This window comes from Narcine bancroftii, chromosome 11, assembly GCF_036971445.1.
Source record: "Narcine bancroftii isolate sNarBan1 chromosome 11, sNarBan1.hap1, whole genome shotgun sequence".
Lineage (NCBI taxonomy): Eukaryota > Metazoa > Chordata > Chondrichthyes > Torpediniformes > Narcinidae > Narcine > Narcine bancroftii.
The window spans coordinates 99,208,961-99,234,878 of NC_091479.1; the positions used below are offsets into that span (position 1 = coordinate 99,208,961).

At 42.3% G+C, this 25,918-nt stretch overlaps 1 protein-coding gene and 1 long non-coding RNA gene across 2 annotated transcripts in view; one reads left to right on the forward strand and one right to left on the reverse strand.

Moving 5' to 3' along the window:
- The window catches only part of LOC138746195 (uncharacterized), a 194,234-nt gene that overhangs the window by 165,336 nt on the left and 2,980 nt on the right, over positions 1-25,918 (forward strand). The gene's annotated exons all lie outside the window — the stretch shown is intronic.
- avpr1aa (arginine vasopressin receptor 1Aa) lies at positions 3,449-9,705 on the reverse strand. Its single transcript, XM_069904189.1, has 2 exons — positions 8,404-9,705; positions 3,449-5,232 (listed from the first exon to the last, which is right to left on the reverse strand). The coding sequence occupies exons 1-2, from the start codon at positions 9,494-9,496 to the stop codon at positions 4,997-4,999; spliced, it is 1,329 nt and encodes a 442-aa protein (XP_069760290.1). The 5' UTR covers positions 9,497-9,705; the 3' UTR covers positions 3,449-4,996.

Genomic DNA, 25,918 nt, shown 5'->3' on the forward strand with positions numbered 1-25,918 from the left:
TCTGTAAGTAATTTGTTTGCTCTCTCCGTGTCTGCATGGGATTTCCATGCAAGCTCTGGTTTTCTCCCACTGTTCAAAATGTACCGGGGTTGTAGGTTAATTGGGTGTAAATTGGACGGCACAGACTTGTGGGCTGAAATGGCCTGTTACCGTGCTATATGTCTAAATTTAAACCTGAAGGGATCACTGTAGAGCGCGTCGAAAGAACCAAAGACTTGTTGATCCAAACCAAGGCTTTTATTAACTAAAAGACTGGAGCATTTCACAAGTAGGTCAACCAGTTCAGAATGACCTGGTCTGACTAGGAGCAATCCTTTAAGACCTGCCAGTAGGTGTGGCTACACTCTCAGCCAATCACAGTCATCCTACACGACCATCTGTACATAGACACATTGGTGATAGAATCTGTTCTATCACAATTCTTCTTTCTTTTTTTTGGCTTGGCTTCACGGATGAAAATTTATGGAGGGGTAATGTCCACGTCAGCTGCAGGCTCGTTTGTGGCTGACAAGTCCGATGCGGGACAATTGCAAGGGAAAATTGGTTGGTTGGGGTTGGGTGTTGGGTTTTTCCTCCTTTGTCTTTTGTCAGTGAGGTGGGCTCTGTGGTCTTCTTCAAAGGAGGTTGCTGCCCGCCGAACTGTGAGGCGCCAAGATGCACGGTTTGAGGTGATATCAGCCCACTGGCGGTGGTCAATGTGGCAGGCACCAAGAGATTTCTTTAGGCAGTCCTTGTACCTCTTCCTTGGTGCACCTCTGACACGATGGCCAGTGGAGAGCTCGCCATATTACACGATCTTGGGAAGGCGATGGTCCTCCATTCTGGAGACGTGACCTATCCAGCGCAGTTGGATCTTCAGCAGTGGGATTCGATGCTGTCGGCCTCTGCCATCTCGAGTACTTCGATGTTGGAGATGAAGTCGCTCCAATGAATGTTGAGGATGAAGCGGAGACAACACTGGTGGAAGCGTTCTAGGAGCCGTAGGTGATGCCGGTAGAGGACCCATGATTCGGAGCCGAACAGGAGTGTGGGTATGACAACGGCTCTGTATACGCTAATCTTTGTGAGGTTTTTCAGTTGGTTGTTTTTCCAGACTCTTTTATGTAGTCTTCCAAAGGTGCTATTTGCCTTGGCGAGTCTGATATTACTGTTCCAACAGAACATTTTCTTTGCAACCCTATATTTTGCACTACACGACCTGTTGTATTCAAGGAGAGGTTGACTTGCCTGGATAGTGCACAAAACAGTTTTTTTTTAAATATATCTTGGTAAACAATTAAATTTTTAAAGAAAGTAATAGTATTAGTGCAGTTCTGTCACGCTGTCTCACTGAAAATTGCCACCTAGAGCAGCTATACCATAACTTATGAACTTACTGTTCAGATTATTGCATACATTATAACCATAACCTCGAGTATCTGAACTAGGAGTATGGGTAGGGCATCTAATCCCTTGAACCTGCTCTACCATTACATGAAATCATGGTTGATCTCATTATAACCTCAACTCCACAGTCCTGCCTATCCTTTCAAGTCCCCCCACCCCTTACTTGTCATAATCAGTGATTTTGCCTTAAAAATATTCAAAGACCCTCCTTCACACTGCTCTTTGAAGAAGAAAACTTTGGCGTCAAGTTTAGTGCCATGCTATTACAGCGCCAACGACCCGGGTTCAAATGCTGGGCTCTTGTAAGGAATTTGTACATTCTCCCCACGACCTGCACGGGTTTTCTCCGTGTGCTCCGGTTTCCTCCCACATACCAAATACGCGCAGGGTTAGTAGGTTAACTGGTCACGTGGTGTAATTGGGCAGTGAGGCCTCGTGGGCCAGAAGGGCCTGTCACCATACTGCATCTCTAAATTAATTTGAAAAAAAAATTAAAAAAGAACCTTACTGTAAGTAATGATATGGAATACTTCGCATTCACCTGAACCAATGTGGCACTTTCTTTTTTTTTAAATAATTTTTTATTTTTCACACTGTGAACCATATCAACCAAAATATAGACAAACATTTCTCATTAAATATACACAGTGGCATTATATCCCTTTTTTCCCCCCTACCCTCCCACCCCCCCTCCAAAACCAATAAATATTCAACACATACAATACAATCAATATGGCACTTTCAAGGAAAGTCTTGGACAACCATCACAGAAGCAAGTCCTTCAACCACAGAGCCTCCTTCAGTGTACCAGACATCCATGTATTCGTCATTGATTTTTCCTGCTCCTCACATTCCTATCAATCTTTGGCTGATCCTCCCTCTCACCGCCAGATTATTGGCGATTACAGTGGCCAATTAACCTGTCAGAAAGTGCTGGAACTTTGATCACCACTTTTCTGCCACCTATCAACTACATTTCTGGTCTTTGTGAGCTCCACAATTTTCAGGAGCTGTAAATAATGTTTTAGTGTGGGTTTTAAAATGATCAAGGTTCCTTTTATTATCACGTAATAGTACATTAAAAAGTAACATTTTAAAATGTGTCTGCCGAAATGCAAAGAGTTGCCATGAGCATTGCCCAGCACTCCTAACATGGATCCGTCTCCAGAGTTCCCACAGCCTCCGCAGCCACAGACTCCTGTTCAAACCATTGACAATCTGAGCTCTGGATGCAAACCTCTTATGCGATCGGGAAGCCTTCAGCATCCGAGGCCCTTTGGTAGGCCTTCTTGCAGTCAGCATCCTCTCGAATATTGATTCTGATGCCTGGTCATTGCAAGCCAGCCCAGATGGGTCCACCTTCTGCAAGTTTCCCACAGCCTGTGTGGATCCCTCAGCTGCTGACCCCCTCACACCACCTAAATTAGTAGGAGACTTTTATTGAGCCACTATCGTAGAACCACCAAATATTACAGCACAGAAGAAGGTCCTTTGGCCCATCTAGTCCATGCCAAATTATTATTCAGCCTAGTTCCAATGACCTGCACCGGACCATACCCCTCCCATCCATCTAAATTTTTCTTAATTATCAAAATGGAGACTGCATTCATCACTTCAGCTGGCAGCTCGTTCCACACTCCCACCACTCTCTGCATGAAGAAGTTCCCCATTATGTTCCCTTTAAACATTTCATCTTCCACGCTGAAGGGTAGCATGGGTGGTATAGCAGTTAGCACAACACCTTTACAGCACCAGTGATCAGGACTTGGGTTCAAATCCTGCGCTGTCTGAAAGGAGTCTGTATGTCCTCCCCTTGTCTGAGTGGGTTTTCCCTGGAGGCTCCGGTATCCTCCCACCATTCGAAATGTACTGGGGGTGTAGGGTATTTGGGCAGCATGGACTCATGGGCCAAAATGGCCTGTTACCGTGCTGTATGTCTAAATTTTTTAAAATTAAAAATTTAACCCATGTCTCACTCAACGCCAGTGGAAAAAGGCTGATTGTATTTACTATACCCCATCATGAAAAATCTACTGAAACAAGTGAATAAAAGACTCCAAAATTAATCCTACTCAACTGCAATTTTATTCGCAATAACCAGACAGATAAATACAGCTTAAAAATTATCTCCAAAATGATTATTTACAGAATGTAAATATAAGGTGAGTGTGTTTGTAGGGACAGAATTGATAGAAGGGGAAAGAATAGAAATCTGGGCAAAGCTGATATTTGAAGAGACCTCATTCAACAAATGGTAACGTTTTAGAATTGTATCCGGCTGTAAAAAGTTCTTCCAGCAGGTCATTTCCACAAATGTTATCTGACTCACTGAGTTCCTCCATCAACTGCAGTCTTCAGTGTGCTTGCATTTGTTATTTTTGCAATACCATTTAAATCTTATTAAAATATATATTTTTAAACAACTGTATATATAAGTAATTCCTTACTAACCATAGAGTGCCAAAGGAACCAATGCCATAGATCCTCTGTGGTTAGTAAGGGTTAACTTAAGGTGGTATGTGAGTGGGAAAAAATGGTTGAGAATCACTGCTTGACACAATATAGTTAGCATGGTTTGTACCATATATACTCGTGCAATAGACAGATTTTTTTGGACCAATTTTTCAGGTCAAATTTATTGGATTGACTTTTACGTGGGTCATACTTTTGTAAGTACCTGCATCGTTCAAAGCCTCGGGAGCTCAGATGGCAGGGACCGGACGGTAAGTCGGGAACTGAGATGGGCGGGCGATCGGGGCATCGGGAGCTCAGATGGGTGGGCGGCTGGGGTGAGGATCTGTGGTTGGGGCGTCAGAAGCTTGGATAGGTGGGTGACCGGGGCTTCGGGTGATTGGATGAGCAGGCAGTTGAGATGTCAGGAGCTTGGATGGGTGGGTGGTCAGGGCAAAAATAGAAGGGTTGACTTTTACACAGGTCATACAGAAAACACGAGATTTTTGGGCCAAAAAAAGTTGGGGGGGGGGGGCTGTCAACTATTACATGGGATGAATATACACTGTAGTTATTACCTGTTCAATTGCGTCCTATGCAGCTGCTGTATGTACCTTGTGTGAACGTGTGAGTGAGTGTGATTCCCTGTGAAATATCCTTTGTGGGCAAATGAAGACTTCTGTTACAACTAATCTAAGTGCAGACTCATTGCTTCTCGGACCCATTGAACTTGTTCCTTACAAAACACCATGTTATTTATATAGAAAAGAAAGACCATTTAACGGATACACATATAATTAGCATTAGAAATATAGCCAGATTGTGAACAATAGATCAACTGCTCTTGACCTTTTCATTATTCCAAGACCACAAGGACAGCCATTCTGCTTCTACCAGAAGAAAAGCCGAAGGTAAACATGCAATTTACGGTCCCGTGTCTCCCAGGATCAAATCATTCTTGGTTGACTCCATCCCTCACACTTCTTGATAGTTATGGTAAGGTTTGGTTATGATTTTTTTTTTGTTGGGTCTGCTTTGAAGCAGAATGTTAACAATGGTCAGGTGGCTGTGAAATGGGACAATGACATAGACAATAAATCACATGGGCTCCTGTTTCTGGTGGCACTGACTGGAACAACTTGAAGGACGTGAAACTGTCCTAACAGTTGTACGAGCTGAATGTTGGGCCCCTGTGGCTGCTCTTGGTCAGCAGGGTGTGGCGCTTGATACTGCTCTCCGAATCGTCCAGCTTCTGGGAGATCTTATGGCAGCAGAGAAAAGTGTGGATGACATCATCCAGGAGGTGGCCACTGAACACCATGTAGATCCAGGGATTGCAACAGCTGTTCAGGCTGCCCAGCAGCATGGTGAGGGTGAAGGCCATGTCGGTAGAATCTGGAAAACAGAGCCACAGAGGTTTAATGTACCTCGCACCGTCAAAAGATCCCCCAAACTTCTGATCAGGAGCAAGTTTGTTTATTGTCACATGTACCAAGATACAGTGATAGTGGTTGTTTTGCGAGCAGACCAGTTGACATCTCATAAATAGCACAACAGATAAGATATAGTATAAAGGTGCGGTGTTACAGAGAAAGGTCAGTCGGTAAGGACCAAAGGCAACATAGAAACATAGAAACAAAGAAGATAGGAGCAGGAATAGGTCATTTGACCCTTCGAGCCTGCTCCGCCATTCAACGAGATCATGGCTGATCTTAAAGTTCAGTACCCCGTCCCCGCCTTCTCTCCGTAACCTTTAATACCCTTATACTGAAGAAATAGATCTAATTCCCTCTTAAATATATTTAATGAACCTGCCTCTACTGCCCTCTGTGGCAATGAATTCCACAGATTCACCACCCTCTGGGTAAAAAAATTCCTCCTCACCTCGGTCCTAAATGGTTTGCCTATTATCCCCAAACCATGGCCCCGGATTCTGGATTTTCCCATCATTTGGAAACATCCCATCTGCATCCATTCTGTCCAGTCCTGCCAGAATTTTATAGGTCTCTATGAGATCCCCTCTCAATCTTCCAAACTCCAGCGAGTACAATCCCAATTTGCGCAATCTTTCCTCATAAGTCATTCTTGCCATTCCAGGTATCAGCCTGGTGAATCGCCTCTGCACTCCCTCCATTGCAAGAACATCCTTCCTTAGATAAGGTGACCAAAACTGCACACAATACTCCAGGTGGGGTCTCACCAAGGCCCTGTACAGCTGTAGTAAGGTATCCTTGTTCCTAGACTCAAACCCTCTTGATATGAAGGCCAACATACCATTTGCCTTTTTAACCGCCTGCTGTACCTGCATGCTGGCCTTCAGAGACTGGTGTACAAGTACCCCTAGGTCTCTCTGCACTTCCCCATCTCTTAATCTATTGCCATTCAAATAGTAATCTGCCCTCCGGTTTGTATTACCAAAGTGGATAACCTCACATTTATCCACATTGTAGTGCATTTGCCATGTATCTGCCCAGTCCCTCAATTTATCCAAATCACACTGGAGTTTCCTGACCCCCTCTTCCGTGCACACAACTCCTCCTAGCTTAGTGTCATCTGCAAATTTGGAGATATTACATCCAATCCCCTCATCCAGATCATTATTGTAAATTATTATTTTGAAGTTCATTCAGGGATCTGATAACGGGAGGAAATAAACTGTCTTTGAATCTGGTGGTGTGTGATCTCATACTTGTTAATCTTCTTTCTGACGGGAGAGGGGATGTAGAGAGTGTGGCCGGGGTGAGATGTGATCTTTAACATGATGGCTGTTTTTCCAAGACAGTAGGATGGATGGGTGGTGGTGTGTGTGTGTGTGTGTGTGTGTGTGTGTGTGTGTGTTTATTTGTGTGTGTGTGCGTGCGTGTGTGTGTGTGTGTGTGTGTGAGTGTACGTGTGAGTGTGTTTATTTGTGTGTGTGTGTGTGAGTGTGTTTATTTGTGTGTGTGTGTGTGTGTGAGTGTGTTTATTTGTGTGTGTGTGTGTTTGTTTGTGTGAGTGTGTTTGTGTGTGTGTGAGTGTGTTTATGTGTGTGCGTGTGTGTGTGTGTGTGTGTGCGTGCGCGTGCGTGCACGCAGTGATCCACTCTGAATGGAATTGGATGCTTTCAACGGTCCATCTTAACAAGTTGTTAAGGGGTGTAACGAACATGACAAATTTCGTCAGACTTTCTTGACCACTTGAACCAGGCTGAAGTTAATTTTTGGAAAATTAATAATTTTTTTCCTTTCAGGAGAGAGAGAGAGAGAGAGAGAGAGAGTTTAATATGTCCTTCCTATCTTACATCCAAATGACAGTATATTACTATTGAAAGTAATATTTCTGAGAAGTTTCTCATCATACCTCTATTATAATTTTCCTTTACATTTAACATTTCTTCTATCTGTAAAAAAATGCTTAAAAATTTGTCTCAGCAATACATATACCCCCCTCCCCCCTACACCAGGACACTGTTCAAAGTTTATGGGCTGCCTTCCCTCTGAAGCAGTCAAGTTTGGTCTCCTCCGTACTTCTCTCCTACTGACTAAATAAAAAACTCTAAAAATCTAAGGTATGAGAGGTGAAAAGAAATCAAGGCTTTTACTTAAATGTGCTGAAAATGGCTGAAAAACGTTTTGTAATTTTAAATAAAGTTTTTTGAAATTTCTTGCACTATCCCTTGTACTTTATCAATATTGTTTTATTGGAGAATATCATGTTTAAGCAACAAGCATTAATAACCATATTGAAATGGAACTTAAAGATATTACATTTAAACAAAGATTACTGCTATTGTTTTCACTGGGCATTAATTTTAAGCTAAATATTTCAGGTTAATTGGTAACTTACCCTAAAATTATTTTGATTGAAAATAGTTTTTAATAAATGGAAAATGACCAGCTTCTACAAATCCTGTCAGTTGGGCAGAACTTTTACCTTTCTTGTATTTTTCAGTTAACATTCCCCCAACTATTAAATGCCCAGCTCCTTGATGCGTTGATATGTTTTGTCTGTCCCATTTAGGAAGGGAAGTTGAATATTTTTTTGTTGATTCAGTGTGGAGAGAAGAAGTTTGGACTTAAAGACTTGCGGTTTGTGGATATTTGGTACATCACTAAAAACTCTTGCAAATTTATATAGGTGTACAGTAGAAAGCATTCTGTCTGGTTGCATCACTGTTTGGTATGGAGGTGCCGATGCACAGGACAGGAAAAGGCTATGGAGAGTTGTGAACTTGGCCAGCAACATCATAGTCTTCAGTTCATTGAGAACATTTACAAGAGGTGATGTCTCAAGAAAGCAGCCTCCATCCTTAAGGATCCTTACCGCCCAGGCTATGCCCTCTTCACTCTGCTACTATTAGGAAGGAGGTACAGGAGCCTGGAGACACGCAAAAGCAGCTTCTTCCCCTCTGCTGGCAGATTACTAAACGGGCAATGAATCACAGACATGACCTCACTTTTTTTTGCAATAATGATTTGTTTTTAAATATTGTATTTATGGAACTGTAATAATGCTCCTGCAAAACAATGCACTTCGTGCCACATGTTCATAACAATAAAGGTGATTCTGTTTCTGAATTGCACCTACCTTCCGTCGGAGAGTTGTTGCCCCAGACTGACCACACTTGGACAGTGAAGAATGGAGCCCAGCACACAGTATAAGCCAGAACAATTACCAGAGTCATTTTCACTGTGCGAATTTTGGCTTTGGAGATGGTTTTCACGCTATTCACGCCAGTGGTGATCAGACCATTCTCGAAGGATGTCCCAGCCGTGGCTTTCTTGGTCTTGTATTTGACATTCTTAAAGATGCTGAGGCAAATGCAGGAATAGCAGGTCACCATGATGAGGATGGGGATAATGAAGACAGTGATGGTGGTCCAGGTGATATAGGTGGTAACTCCCCAGATGGGGATGAAGGTTGCCCAGCAATCGTAGACCCCAGAGTCCTCCTTGATCTCCCTGAGGGAGAAGATGAAGTACTGAGGAGAGCTCAGCACCAGACTTCCCACCCAAGTCACGATGATCATCATCTGGGACCTCTTGGTGGGTTGTTGGAGGGTCTTCAGAGGGTGGCAGATGGCGATGTAGCGGTCGACAGACATCATGACCATCAGGTAAGTAGAGGCATACATGCTGAACACTTGGAGGTGCTTGACAACCCTGCAGAGGACATCTGGGCCATTGAACCTGTAAGTGATGTCCCAGATGAGTTGGGGCAACACCTGGAACAGGGCGACCACCAGATCGGCCATGCTCAGGTGCTTGATGAAGAGATGCATCCTGGACATCTTCTTCTTGGTCCTGTACAGAGCCAAGAGAACGGCCAGGTTCCCGATTACGGCCACCATGAAAATGATGCCCAACACTAAGACTTCAATTTTGGCCAAGCTCTCGTCTCTTCCGAGAGAATCATCGGTTTGGTTGGCAGATGCGATGGAGCTTCCATTCTGGCTGGGACTTGTGGAGAGGCAGTCCCGGGGCGGGTGCCCCGTGTAGTTGGAGGCGGAGGGCCCCCGTCCTGCTCCTGGGTCAACTGCCTGCATCATGTGTCCGGCTCGAAGCTCCGAAAGGAAGGCGGTGGACACGAGAATCCAAAGCGAGCCAGGAGAGCGTCCCTCGCCACAAACCTGCTGGGTGCTTCTTCGCTCATCTCCGAGAGAAATCCCACTCCGGGACATCGCTGACAATCAATCAGACTGCATCACCGTGCAACTCCCCCTTCACCCAGAGAAAACAACTCGACAGAGGTGGTCCTTTCAAGTGGGATGGTGCAGAATGCATCAGCCAGTGCTTTTGAAACGATTCCACTCTCTGATTTCAACGTGGGACCAATATACGGGCGAGAGCTGATTAAATAGTGAAATATGTCATTGTAAACCTCAGCATTGAATCTATTGAGGAAAGGCATTTGCGGTTAAGTGACAGGAAAGGTTGTCTGTCGCCCCACTATTTCACTGAACTGGGTTTCAGGCCAAAATCCAGGCAGTTGGATGCAACAGTTATTTAAAACGTTACATTTCTCAGGGCGTTGCGTTGGCCACTAATTCAGAGACGGACACTGAACCAAAGTCGTTCGGGCCAGTGTGGTGTTGAGTATCCGGATGAATTCTGAGATTTTAGACCGTCGCCTCACATCCAGTCCAGAAGATGTTGGCTTTCTTTTTATCAGAATAAAGGTCGGGAAATATTGAAATATAATTACCATTAAAAAAAATCTTATTTAAGAATTTTACAAAATAAACATACACAATATACAAATCTAAAAAAATTAGATTAACCCTACTAACCCCCCCACCTATTCCCCCCCACCTAATCCCCCACCTAACCCCCCCCACCTAACCCCCCCCACCTAACCCCCCCCACCTAACCCCCCCACCTAACCCCCCCCACCTAACCCCCCCCACCTAACCCCCCCCACCTAACCCCCCCCACCTAACCCCCCCCACCTAACCCCCCCCACCTAACCCCCCCCACCTAACCCCCCCCCCACCTAACCCACCCCCCCATTGGAGCTTTTTTTAAAAAAAAACAGGATTATATCGGGTTTTAACAGGTTGTTGTTTGGTGTGCCACTTTTTTACATCTTTTTAAAAAAAAAACATTTACTTAACATCCAAACCCATACACTCCAAATACAAACTCCACATTTTAACAAAAAAAAAGAATAATTTATTTGTTCCAGGTAAATACACCACTGGATTTCATTTTGGCAGGCATGACCGCCTGGTCAATTACCAATTTTTTAAACTCCTGGTTGCTTTGGCAAGGTGCTTATCTGAGCGAGAGTGTATGAGAAGGAATCGCACGAGGTGTATCTGAACAGCGAGCCCTTTGCCCAGTCCGTGGGGAACTGTAAGGGAAAGGTTTATTGTTGGAGTCGTTCAGGTGGATAAAATGGGATCGATCTCTGAGAGGGGAGGTGGGGAGCCCTTTCTCAACTGGGCATTCACTTGCCTTTTGGGAAATCTTGTCCAAGACTAAATGCCCCATCACATAGATGGACCAACTCATCGCTAGCACTGTGAGGTAAACCAGGTCTAAGCCTTTACATGGCTTTTACTGACCACAAACTGCTAACTTTTGGCTTCGCGAAGGCATCAGATCTCTGGTCAGTCCACCAGCAATGCCACCTATCTTATGTATCTGAGTATTCAACCAGGATTAAACATATCTCCCGTAAGAGTAATGTGGCAGCTGATGCCCTGTCCCGCTCCTTCGTTCAAGCAGTACATGCCGTCTCTCAGGGTGTAAACAATATAGTGTTCATCGAAGCTCAGCACCAGGACAATGAACTTATACAACTGTTGTCACAAACCTGCAACTCAAGGATACCAGTCTCCTGTGCGATCTTTCCACAGGTCAGCCTTGCCATATCGTCCCTGCTGCATGGAGACGTTGCATTTTCAAATACTGCCATTGGATCACTTACATCTACCTCAGGGAACAAACAAGTCTTCAGTTTAGTGTTCTTTTCTAAATACAGTTCCTCCAACACTGGAGGAACTGTACCTGAATCACAGCACTAAGGAGCATAATCCTTGTATTGGTATTAGAAGATTTTTATATTAATTACCAGAATCCTCTCAATGATATTGCAGCCAGGGATAACCAAACCAACATTTATTAACATAACATAACAATTACAGCACGGAAACAGGCCATTAGGCCCTTCTAGACCGCACCGAACCAAACACCCCTTTCTAATCCCACCTCCCTGCACAATGCCCATAACCCTCCATCTTCTTCTCATCCATATACCTGTCCAACCTTTTCTTAAATAATACAATTGACTCCGCCGCCACTATTTCTCCCGGAAGATCATTCCACACAGCTACCACTCTCTGAGTAAAGAAGTTCCCCCTCATGTTACCTCTAAACCTCTGCCCCTTAATTCTTAACTCATGTCCTCTTGTTTTAAACTTTCCTCCTCTTAACGGAAATAGTCTATCCACATCCATTCTGTCTATCCCTTTCATAATCTTAAATACTTCTATCAAATCCCCTCTCAACCTTCTACGCTCCAAAGAATAAAGACCCAATCTGTCCAATCTCTCCCCATACTCCAGATACTTAAACCCAGGCAACATTCTGGTAAACCTTCTCTGCACTCTCTCCACTCTGTTTATATCCTTCCTATAATTAGGCGACCAGAACTGCACACAGAACTCCAAATTAGGCCGCACCAACGTCTTATACAATCTCAACATCACCTCCCAACTCCTATATTCCATGCAATGATTGATAAAGGCCAGCATACTAAAAGCCTTCTTCACCACCCTATTCACGTGAGTTTCTACCTTCAGGGAACGATGTACCGTCACTCCTAAATCTTTCTGCTCTTCTGTATTCCTCAATGCTCTCCCATTTACCACATATGTCCTATTCTGATTAGTTGAGATTTATTGTCAGAGTATACACATCAAATACAACCTTGAGGTTATTTTTCCTGTGGGCGAGGCAGAACTGCCACTTATTGGTAGTGCAAAAAACTGTACTCAAGATTAAATGTACACATGAAAACAAATAAAGAAAAGAAATGTAAACAAATTGCAATACAGAAAGAAAAAAATCAATAAAGTTCAAAAGTGAGAGTCCTTGAATGGATTTCTGATTGAGTTTGTTGTTGAGGAGTCTGATGGTGGAAGGGTAGCAGCTGTTCCTGAACCTGGTGGTGTGAGTCTTGTGGCACCTAGATCTCCTTCCTTATGGCAGCAGCAAGAACAAATCATGTGTGCTGGATGGTTAGAACCCTGATGATTACTGCTGCTCTCTGATGGCAGAATTTCCTGTAGATGATCTTGATGGTGGGAATGGTTTTGCCTGTGATGTCCTGTGCTGTAACCACTATCTGTTGCAGGTCTTTCCACTCAGGTGTATTAGTGTCCCCATACCAAAATGTGATGCATCTGTACAAATTTGTTAGGGTTTCTGATGTCAACATGGACCCATGCCATTGAGAATGAGCTCTCATGTAGATCCTTAGGACTCCAAAAGTAATCAAAAGCTTAGAAGCCAGTCTAGATTTGAACCAATTAAACATACCTGAGTACTCAAACACCTGTGAAGCCAAATGTCCCAAACATTATGAGGGGATAATATATAAAAAATGCTGTAATTTCTTCACGGTCAAACCAAAATGTATGCAAATATCCTTGAACAAAATCTGGAATATCCACTTTAATTACATGCAAATTGTGGAGTATAGGGGCAAATAAATGAAAAAAAAGTGTCCCAAACATTAAGCATGTGTGTGTGAGTGTGCGTGTAAGCACGTGTGTGTGTATTTCGCTCGAGCGCTGTCCATAAGGAGTTTTCCTTGGGTGCTCTGGTTTACTTCTACCCTCCAAAACATACAGGGTGTAATTGGGTGGCTTCCACTATGTTGTAAATAAAATTTTTAAAACAAAATTTTAAATTATTTATGGCCAAGCCTTTCAGGAATGAAGCTAGAAATGATTGAAAGTGGCAAAAATGTTAAGTTGGGCCTGGGTCAATTTCTAGAATGTTACTCTGAGACCGACAGGTTGATGTGAACCAAGGATGTGAAAGGACAATGGAGAAATCAACAGCTAATGTGGAGTTGAAAAGTGGAACAGTTTCCTTGAAATGTGTCAGTGTAAAACTGAAGAAGGTCTTTTGTTCCATATGTTTTGGTCTTGTTCCTTTCTTTCCATTTTTTGGGAAGATACCTTTCGTACCTTATCTTTAGTTCTCAACATGAATCTGATACCTAATCCTATAATTGCCATTTTTGGATCTACCATGATAACTGATTTGAATTTAACTCTGTCTCAATCCCACGTTGTCTCATTTTCCTCCCTTATTGTTTGGCATTCAATATTGACAAGATGGAAAGATGCTGTCCCTCCTACTTATACTTAGTGGCTATCCGAAATGATGGCATGTCTAACTTTGGAAAAAAAATCAAATGTTCTTCTACTGTAGTAGATTTAATTTTTTTAAAGTTTATGGGGTCCTTTTATCAATTATTTTCATAATTTATAAGATTACTTGAGTTTGTGGTTTCTTTTATTGGTAGTGAAATTATACGTACCGGTACTTACCAGATAACTTCAGAGGGGAAGGGGGTTAGAATTTGTAGTATAGTATAATAGTAACTTTTTTAAAAAAAAATCTTTCTCAATTAACCATATGTTGTAATTGTTTAAGTATTTACTACTTCTTTTCCTGTTTGGACTGTTATGATAATAAGTTTATATATAATAGTTTTATTTTTCTTATATAGCTGTTTTTTTCTGTATATTCCTTTTTATATATTTGCCTTTGATTTTAATGGCTTTTACTTCTGTTCTATTTCTGTAAAATCCATTAAAAATATTGAAAAAGAAAAGTGGAACAGAAAGTTCAGTGAACTCTGCTCCACTTCCTGCTCCCGGCCTCCCGCGTTTCTCTAAGAAGGTTGAGCCATAAAGGTTAACAAGGCTTCACACTGCGCCTGGGGAGAACATGCAGTCATTACCCTGCCTTCTGTGAGAGGGGTGGTTAGGTATAGAGATTCTAATTCTTAAAATCAGTATTTGGGGGGGAAGAAAAGCTTTCTGTTTTGTTTCATTTAATTATCACTAGAAGCTTATGAGTCCGCAATCTGGGCTGTCCAAAAACTATAAATGAGAATAACTATGAATCATTGGATTATTCATTTTAGATAGAGCTCAATAACTGCATGACTCATTTGCATTTACTTTTCATCAAGTAGTTCTCCAATTCTGAAGGTTTTATTAAATTTTCTTCATATAAGCTTTTGGAGAGCTTTCTAGATGATAACATTTCTCTTATCTCCTCTTCCTGACCTGTGCCATTTCCTTACAAGCCTCCATGCTAATAATATAATTTTCTCCTTATTTATTCCGTCAGAAATGTTTCATGATTTAATTATTTCCATTAACCCTCTTTCTTTGGGCCGAAGCAACATTCTCAACCTTGTTCCAGCTATGGCCTCCCCTACGACTCTGGACCCCCTTCCCTGTGAAGTAGTCACGTTTTGGGTTCTTCCGTAATTCTCTCCCGCCGACTACATAAAAAGCATAAAATATATTTATATTACGTGAGGCGAAAAGAAAACAAGGCTTCCACTTAAATGTGCTGTGGCTGCCAGAGGGTGGGCATAGGATCCCCGTTGAGAATGGCTGGTCAGAGGAGAGTAATCCCAGTTTATCTGTTTTCTTTGCAGAACTGAAGCTCTTTGTTCAGGAAATGTCCCAGCACTTTGTCCAAGACCGGGACATATTTCCTGACAGCATTGCGCTATGGAGATAGAGTTACAGTGGAGAATTTATAACTTCCTGGTTTTTACCTCTGCAAAGCCACAGATCCCACAACTTTTGCTGCGGCAGTTTAATAGACATACGATACAACCTTCAAAATAGTCATGGCCTGATGAAAATAACCTCCACTAATCTATAGAATGTAGAATGATATGACAGTGCAGTACACAAACATGCTGAAGAAACTCAGCTGGTCAAGCAGCATCTGTAGGAAGTAAAAGGCAGTTGACGTTTCAGACCTTCGTTGGGAATGTGGAACACAGGTAGGCACAATGACAGGCCCTCTTTTTTTTGTTTCTGTATTTTAAAGGTCTGCAGCAATGAGATGCCATTAATTATTTAACTTAATCTGGTTAGGCTCATAGTGAGTGTCTTCGTACCTGCTCAGCATCTGAACCATTGTGGATGTTTAGGGTTCTGATACTGGTTCATTAGTTATGAAGGAAGCTGTTTGGTCTTAAACAGAAACAACTGCTACTGATGAAACCTTAACATTGATCTGAGGAACTCCTGCAGGAATATAAATTTAAATTTTAAATGTTAAATTTAGATATACAGCATATTAGCAGGCCCTTTCGGCCCACGAGCCCGTGATGCCCAATTACACCCATTTAACCTAGAACCCCAGTATGTTTTTGAACAGCTGGAGGAAACTGGAGCACCTGGAGGATACCCAGGCAGACATGGGAGAACGTACAAACTCCTTACAGACAGCGTTAGATTCAAACCCCAGTCTGTAACAGCATTGCGCTAACTGCTACATTAATCATTGCCACCCAAATGATACATGATTCTTAAATATATATTTATTTGATAAGTAGATTATATGAAATCACAAGAACGTAAGAAATAGGAGCAGGAGTTGGCCACCTGACCCATCGGGGCTGTAGCACCATTCGATGAGATCATGGCTGATCTGATGATAGACTCATTACCACCTACCTGCCTTTTCCACATATCCTTTAATTCCCCTACTATGTAAAAATCTATCCAACCTTGCCTGCGGTATGGAGACCAATACCCCTGAGCATAAAGCTCTGTAAAGGGTAGTGGACACACCCTAGGACATCACCGGCAAAACCGTCCTCACCTTCGTGATCATCTACAGGGAAGACTGCCGTCGGAGAGCAGCAGCAATCATCAAGGATCCACACCACCCAAGGTTACGCATGATACAATATAATTGGTTACACAGGCTATATCACACCCAAAAAGTTAAAAAAATGGGACCCAACAGTATCAGATAGATGTTTTCACTGTAAGAAGGAAACGGGAAGAACAGTACATGCAATTTGGGCATGTGAGAAAGTGGAAAAGTTTTGGGAAGATCTAAATCAGGTATTAAATAAAATCACAAAAAGCAACATACCAAAAAATCCAGAGATCTTTCTTCTAAGTAATATAGGAAGTAAAGAACTTGGACTCAATTTAGATGGAGCACTAAAAAGATTTATTATGATAGCCTTAGCTGGATCAAAAAAATGTATAATGTCAACCTGGAAATCAGAAGAGAGCCTGAGAGTACAGCAATGGTACATAGAAATGAATAAATGTATTCCGTTGGAAAAAATAACATATAATTTAAGAAATAACATCACAGTATTCGAACGAATTTGGGAACTGTACATGGAACACAACAGAGAAGTCCTACCGCGGACCTCCACCACCTAAAATGATAGAAGGAGAAGAAGACGAAATGAACTGACCCAGTGTGTAAAAGTAGATGACACAATTTTCTTGTTTATTTTCATTGTGTGATGACATTGTTTATTGGGTTTAATGTAGTATATGTTGAATGTTGAGTGGGTGGGGAGGGGGTGGGAAGGAGAGAGGGAAGGGAGGGGGAAAGGGGAGAAAATGACACAGTGTATATTCAAGAGGGAAATGTTTGTGTGTATTTTGGCCAGTATGGTTCATAGTGTGAAAAATTTTAAAAAATTTAAAAAAAGGATCCACACCACCTAGCACACGCTCTGTTCTCGCTGCTACCATCTGTAAAGAGGTATCGGTGCCACAAGACTCGCACCTCCAGCTTCAGGAACAGCTGCTACCCCTCCACTATCAAACTCCTCAACAACAAACTCAATCAAAGAGTCATTTAAGGACTCTTACTTTTGCATTTTTTGGACTTTTTTCTCTCCCTATTGCAGTTTCCTTACATTTTTTAATTTGTTTACCTGTATACGTTGTGTACAGTTTTTTTGCACTGCCAATAAGGGGTCCTTCTGTCTCACCTGCAGGAAAAAAGAATCTTAGGGTTGTATGTGATGTCATGCATGTACTCTGATAATAAATCTGAAATCTAACTATATTTACTGAGGTAGCCACCACTGATTCCATGGGCAGAGAATCCCATAGAAATCCTGACCTGACTAGCCCCTGACTGCAATTTGTATTTTTTATGCTCCGGATTACAGCAGCTGCAGTCCCTTGAAATTCTTCATTTCCACTTGAGGAAGGAGCCAATGCCTGACATTAACAATCTGCTCAGAAGATGACACATCTAACAATACTGCTCTCTTGAAATGGCTCTAAAGCCTCGTCCTTAATTGTGCCAAAGTGATATGTTTCATAAAATTGCAGAATTCTCAAGAAACCATGAGAGATGGTTGTGAATATCTCCTAATGAAGTGGAGTTGAAAAGACTTGGATGAAAGCGGAACAAGAATCCACAAAGCCATGTTTTTTTGGTTAAAGAATTGAAAGGCAGCTTTTTCAAGTGTCTAACTAATTCATTATAACACTTGTTAAGTACTCCTTTAATGTATTTGGAACAAATGATCCAAAGATTAACATGTTCCAACACTTTTTTGATAACAATAATTATGCCCAGAGAACTGTCCATTGCAGCAGAAAAACAAGACAATCAAATTAAGAAAAAAAAAGCAAAAGAGCTGAAGGAACTCAGCTGGTCTTGCAACGTCCATTGGAGGTAAAAATATAACTTCCTCTCCTCCAGCTCTGCATTCACAGAGCCAGCCCCTCCCCCAAGCCCTGATCAGTTCTCACCTTTCCTCTCCTATCCCTGTCCAATTATCACCTTTTGCTTGGACTCTTCCTTTTTATTCGGAGGTCAGTCTGCTTTTTGCTCATTTCCGCAATGAAAGGCTCAGCCCCGAATTGTCACTTACATATCTTTACCTCCTATGGATGGTGAGAGACCGGCTTGAGTTCCTCCAGCATTTCTATGTTTTTACTACAATCACTTTTATAGGGGGCCCATTTTTGGACTATTATCACAATTTGAATACATAGGCCGGGGTGCTCTATGGGGGTGGGGGGGTTCCCTGTCCATTGTCCGGGAGCTGAGACTCCATTCTTTATATATGACCATGTTTATTAGGAGGGGTAGGATTAGATAATCAACAATGAATATGTCATAATATTAGAATATGGGTGAAGTTTTTAAAGAGGAATTTCTACTTTATTTGAGTATTGTGTACAACACAATTTATAAATCACTTATGATTCAAATTCTGTATTGCAGTACATAAAAATTATGTAACTAATATGTAGGCAATTTATAACGTAGTATTTCTCTCTACCAAATCTGTCCATGGCCTCGTGCACTGCCAGACTGAGACCACCTGTAAACTGGAAGAACAACACCTCATCTTCTGACTGGGCACCCTCCATTAATATTGACCTTTGGCTTTCATTAATCCTCCCTCCCCCCCCCCCACCTCTTCTTCCCCCATCGTCTCTCCTTTCCCTGTCTCCTTTTGCACAGACATGATAAATTCTCACGTAAATCCCTTTTTTGAATCCCCCAATCTACAAAAGAACCTTCCACTTTTTCCATTTTTTCTCTATTGCGTTCCACCTGATTTTGACATTCAAAAAAAGCTGTTTCAATTTAAAAAAAAATGATCTTGTACAATATCAACATATTTTATACATCTGTTAATATCACTCTTAACTACAGTCATTTCTTGTTTCATAATTGACATTTCATCACGTAAAATATTCCTTTTCATTTTCACCTCCATAAATCCTTGGGTCATTTGAGTTGACATTTGTCTTGACATATTATCCATTTGATAACCAATCCCTTCCAAAACAGTGAACACTGAGTCCAATCCAGATTCCATTGCCACTTTTTGAGGTCTACCTTCTTTAACTGCAGGCTCCTCCTCCTGGGCAAATTCCAATAAGGTAAGTTCCTCTTCTTCAGTCACCATAGGTCCTTTGACTGTGCCGCTGCGGGTTTGGACACCCGACGCCGGCACCCCAACTTCGAGCTCCCCCACAGCCCACATTTTCTCCAGAAGGTCACAGACCCGGGATGCCCCGCGCATGCCCGGCATAACCGCCGGACGTGCATGAGCGTCCTCCGACGCTACACTGTGCATCCCCGGGCCACCCAGCAATGCCGCAGGCTCACAGGCCCCTTTGTCAGTCGGGCCACATGCACGTGGGTCGGCTACGACCGAACTCGCCAGAGTGCCAGCGCCATCTTGCGACTGCAGGATCGGTGCCGAGGTCAAACTTGAATGGGCAGGAGTCCTCTGAGGCTTGGAGGCTCCCAACAACGACTCCGTGGATTCAGCTGTACAGATAGGCCTCAGTTCATCTACACTTTTATATGATAATTTCTTCTGAAGTTGAGTTTTAGATTTCTTCACATTGGTAGCCATGGTGAATCACTGTTAATCAAAAAACTGTAAATATTATTTTTAAGCACTTTTATACTTTTTAAAATCGGGTATTTAATAATCCAGCTGGGGAAAGGTGGAACACACGTCTTTCTTCTACACCATCTTGACATGCACCCCCCCCCCACCCCCCATTGTTTGAATTCTGAAACTTTCTGCTATATCTTACTTCTGCCTTTTCTGATTTTTCCTTGAAGAAGGGCTCAGGCCCGAAACGTCAGCGATGTATCTTTGTCTCCTATAGATGCTGAAAAGACCGGCTGAGTTCCTCCAGCGTTTCAGTGTGTTTACTGGAGTCCACTGCTTGAAAGGGCACCCAAACCTCATGGGATATAATGGATTGGAAGTGCTGCTACCAATTCTGGCCCAATTCACCCCCCCTGAACTTGAGGATTAACCTGACATAGTCCATGGAATGTGTACATTGAGTCAGCCCATCTATTCTTCTTTCCAATGATTTCTGCATCAATCATTACCTGAATTGTTTTCCCTCTCTGTGGTGCGCTGTTAGCCAGAATCAAACACACACAAGGTAAAGACTGTACAACAGGCTTTAATCCACAAAGATTTCCACAGAGCCAGGCTGGCTGTGGCTGCAGCAACTCTGAGTGAGGCCTCGGGAGGCCGGCGCAGGTTTATATCCTGGAGGGTGATTGACACCTGACCGGGTGGGCTTGATCCATTCAGGCCGACTGATTGACAGGCGGCCAGGTGTTGTCCTGTCTCCTTACACTCCCACAGGTACAGAGGTTGCCCCCTGCAGTAGGCCGGTGGTGGACCACCACACTCTCATTCATTTACCCCTTGCCTCTGTTAACGAACTTGCATAATTAGATCCACAGCACTTGCCTTCTAGAGTTTCTGTATTTAAATACATTTGACATAATGACCTATTAAATCTTGAAACATGATTGCAATGGTTTACTAAAGAGAAGCACTACCAGCAAATTCACTTCTATGTCATGACAAATCCATAAATTCATGCTGAGCCCAAGTAAAATTACTTTGAGCAATGAAGTTTGGAGTAACATAATTTCTGTAGTTTATTATATTTATTAATCCACACATGAAATGAGCATCAACCATATCTTTTTATTATATTGGTGTGAATGATTTGCTCTTTTGCGTAAGTCCATGGTCAGGGCGTCAGGAGATCCGGAGAGCAGGCAGCCTGGATCACGCTTATGTTCTCCTAATTTCACTGCCTGCAGTACAACCATATGTGCCATAATCATGTGATTGCAAGCCGAGGCCATTAAAATGACTATCGTGAGCACCAGTTCGTTTGATTCCTGTCTCAACCAACATATTTCCATGAGGTGCACATTATATGTCAAAGAGATGCCAGTGGCTCATGAGCCACTGTTTGGCCACCCATGACCAATGGCTTAGGATGCCATTGGTGCTCTGTGATTAGTAAGGAATTACTTCAAGTGGTATGTGAGTGGAAAGAAAAAGGTTGAGAACAACTCCATTAAACCATCAAACAGTACGGGATTGTAGGTTAATTTGGGTGGCACGGGGTTGTGAGCCGGAAGGGCCTGTTACCGTGCTGTATGTCTAAATTTAAAATTTAAGAGTGAAATACATTGATATGGGACTGATTTTTCTACCAGCTGGGCTGTTTATGGACAACAAAATTCCTTCATTCATCAAACAGATGGTTTATTTTACAACTGGATTAGTTTCTTCAACTTTCAGCCAATTTCAAAGATACCATTAATTGCACAATTCAATGGCTTTTACATTTCCCAGTGGTTTTGGTGGCATTTGAAAATGTGCATCTGGACATTTAGTTCAAGCCTCTCGACTTTAGTTCAATAACCTAAGCACAGTGTCACTTTGTAAATGTGACTAAATTGTCTTTGATTGAATTGAATTTTAATTTTAACAAGTTCAGGTTTATTATTATCCTACAATTGTAAAGTACAACTGGACGAAATGGTGTTTTTCTGTCCTCAATATAAAAACATGCAAACACATAAATGCTCTCTCTCTCTCTTTGGTTATTGAATTACTCATTCTCCGGGTGAGACAAAGTTTGCTTATTTACTTGACTATAATGCAATTGAATCCTCTAGCACCCCCCCCCAACAAGTTATTCTCAACGGGTCCATACACCCACACCCCACCCCCCCACCCGCCCCAGAGGTCATAGCACAGTTACGGTGTGGGGAATTGCGGAAATAGTAAAATATTTTTAATGTATTTTTATGCAGGAGAGAAGTACGGAAGAAACCAACTAAACTTGGCTCCTTCACAGGGAAGGGGGGGCCATAAACTATGAGCAGAGTCCAAAAGGGGGCCTTAGCCGAAAAAAAATTTGAGAATGGTCGCTCCAGCCAAATGTAGGATGTTCTCTCCCATTACACCTTGGAGCATTGTTGGCACAGTGTGAGCTGACTTCTTGTTTTCCCTGTCAACTTGTCAATCATACCGTGTTCCCACAGCTCCAATAATTGCTAACCTTCCTTGGGGCCTGGCATAAGCGCTCTTGAAGGATTAATAAGGTGTTATGTGAGTGGGTGGGGGGGTGTAAAAAGGGCTGAGAGCACTCCCCTAAGCAGACAAATTCCCATCATGATGTCCCACCTGACAGTAGAGAACTGAGAACTTCCACGGGCAGTTCATGAACAAACTCAGGCATTAGGACTACAGGATCTCTAGCCAGTATCTGGAACAGCATGTTTGTAATTGCACACAGGAAGCTCCATGCTCCAACATCTATTTCCTAATACAGGTACTGTTTAATTTTTACACTTATTTTTACAATAAGATAAAAGTATAAAGATTTCAGATTTCAGATTTATTGTCCAAAGTACATACATGACAACACATCCAACCCTGAGATTCTTTTTACTGCGGGCCAGGCAGAATTACCACTTACTGGTCATGCATAAAAAAACTGAACACAACGTACACATATAAATAAAGAAAGAAATGTAAACAAACTGTGTAATGCAGAGAGGAAAAAGTTTGTCATTGTGGAGTCTGATGGTGGAGGGGTAGCAGCTGATCCTGAACCTGGGGGTGCGAGTCCTGTTGCACCGATACCTCTTTCCTATTGAGCAGCACCGAGAACAGAACGTGTGCTAGGTGGTGTTTCCTTGGCTTTGAATAGTCATTTGGGAAGACATTAGATCGCCAACCGCTGCAACCGTGTCTGCCTGTCCTGCATCGGACTTGTCAGCCACAAACAAGCCTGCAGCTGACGTGGACATTACCCCTCCATAAATCTTCGTCCGCGAAGCCAAGCCAAAGAAGAAGATCTCCATCATGTTCAGGGAAATTATGGCATTCCACTTAAGGGCTTTTCATTTTTCATGTTTGTTTAGAACACTGAGAGTTCATTCAGCCCATCCAATCTATCTCAAGTTTATTGTCATCTGATTGTATAAGTACAACTCGACGGAACAGTGTTCTCTGGTTTTTGGTGCAAAACATGCAGACACACAACTAGCACACATACAGGACAAGTATTCATCTAAATAAATAAATACATTTTGTTTCATGAATTCGAGAGTCTTGGATGGTTAGTGCGAGCAGTTCCTTTGGTAGTTCAGCATTCTCACTGCCCATGGGAAGAAGCTATTCCTCAGCCAGGTGGTGCTGGCTTTATACTCCTGTATCTCTTGCCCAACAGGAGCAGCTGAAAGGTGCTGTGTGTGGGGTGGAAGGGGCCCTCAATTATTTTGAGCGTGGGGGAATCTCATTGGAACTTTCCGAATATTGAAAGGGCTTGATGGAGTGGATGTGGATATGTCTCCAATGGTGGGAGAGTCCAGGTCGAGAGGGCACAGCCTCACATTGGAAGGACGACTCTTTAGAACAGAGATGAGGAGAAATTTCTTCAGCCGGAGAGTGGTAAATCTGTGAAATTCATTTCCACAGACAGCTGTGGAGGTCAAGTCATTAAAGCAGAGGTTGATATGTTCTTGATTAGTCAGGGTGTCAAAGATTATGGGGAGAAGGCAGGAAAATGGGATAAGAGGAAGAATACCAGCCATGATTTGAATGGTGGAGCGGACCCGATGGACTGAATGGCCTAATTTCCTCCTATCCCTTATGGCCTTCTACACCTATTTCAGGGAATTAGTTATCAGTGCTTTTAGGACTCACTACCCAAGATCTTCCCAAGATCGTGTTCTATGGCGAGCTCTCCACTGGCCACCGAGACAGAGGTGCACCAAAGAAGAGGTACAAGGACTGCTTAAAGAAATCTCTTGGTGTCTGCCACATTGACCACCGCCAGTGGGCTGATCTCACCTCCAACCGTGCATCTAGGCGCCTCACAGTTCGGCGGGCAGCAACCTCCTTTGAAGAAGACCGCAGAGCCCACCTCACTGACAAAAGACAAAGGAGGAATAACCCAACATCCAACCCCAACCAACTAATTTTCCCCTGCAACCGCTGCAACTGTGCCTGCCTGTCCCGCATCGGACTTTTCAGTCACCAACGAGCCTGCAGCAGACGTGGACACACCCCTCCATAAATCTTCGTCCGCAAAGCCAAGCCAAAGTAAAAAGTAACTTAGACAGTTTACACTACTTCAGTCTTGGCTGAACAAAGGCATCATAAACATCATAATATCCTTGGTCTGCATTCTGCCGATGTTTGCAAAGCACAGGAGCCTACTTGCTTTGTTAACTACTCAATCCACCCTGCCAATTTCTAAAATATAATGTACCCAGGGTGGCCAACCTTTTAATTTTTAATATAGACTACAACCCGGTTAACTGGCTATTTCGGTCCATGAGTACGTACCAGAGGTGTAGGTTAATTGGGCGGCATGGACTCGTTGGCTGAAATGGCCTGTTACCATGCTATATGTCTAAATTAAAAGGTTGGCCATCCCTGACACTCTCCAAATCTCTCTGTTCTTACACCCTGTTTAGAATTATCCCTTCTAGTTTATACCAGTAATTTTAATCTGTATTAATTATAAATGGCAAGGTCATTAAATCATCAATTTCCTCCTGCAAACTTAGTTCACCAGGTAGCACAATGACATTTGTTCTCCATACACATGTAATTACGCAAGTGGCTTTCAAAAAGCTCAGATAACAGTGGAGGAGGAGATAAATGAAATTATTGGCTGAGGTCCTCGCACTCCAGTGTAAACAGGACTGAATCGTGTCCAATTTCATTTCAGTAAGAAAGAGCAGTTAATGCCAGGCAGTGAAACAGATGGGATGGAGGATTTAATTAGTTTAAGCAATGGGTCCAAAACCTGAAATTTCTTGCACATTGATGCAAGGCAAACATTAACCTTTGCCATTATCCATAGAGCACAGAACTGCACAGGAACTGTGGCCGAAGAGATCTGCACTGAACCTCCTGCCAAACTAAACTAGATCTCTGCCTTTTGTACACAGCACATAACCCTCTATTGCCAATTAAAAGGAATCATGTGTTGAAGTTGAAATAATGAAAATTTGAATGGACTAACTTCAATTTTCCACCAAGGTGCCCACAGGATTTTTTAAAAATTTTTTAAAATTTTTCACACTGTAAACCATATTGATCAAGATACATACAGACATTTTTCTTCTTAAATATATACAGTGTCATTTTCTCCCCCTTTTCCCCCTCCCTTCCCTCCCATCCTCACTCCCTTTCCCATTTGTTTAAAGTTCAATCGATAAGATACATTAAACCCGTTAAACAATGTCGTCACTTAATAAAAATAAACAAGAAATTTTACTGAGTCAGTTCTTTTCGTTCTCTTCTCCTTCTGTCATTTTAGGTGGTGGAAGTCCATGGTAGGATTTCTCTATTGTATTTCATGTATGGTTCCCATATTTGTTCGAATATTGTGATGTTATTTCTTAAATTGTATGTTATTTTTTCTAATGGAATACATTTATTCATTTCTATATACCATTGTTGTATTCTCAAGTTGTCTTCTAATTTCCAGGCTGACATAATACATTTTTTTGCTACAGCTAGGGCTATCCTAACAAATCTTTTTTGTGCTCCATCCTAATCGAGTCCAAATTCTTTGTTTCTTTTATTACTTAGGAGGAAGATCTCTGGGTTTTTTGGTATATTGCTTTTTGTGATTTTATTTAATGTCTGGTTTAGATCTTCCCAAAATTTTTCCACTTTCTCACATGTCCAGATTGCATGAATTGTTGTTCCCGTTTCCTTTTTACAGCGA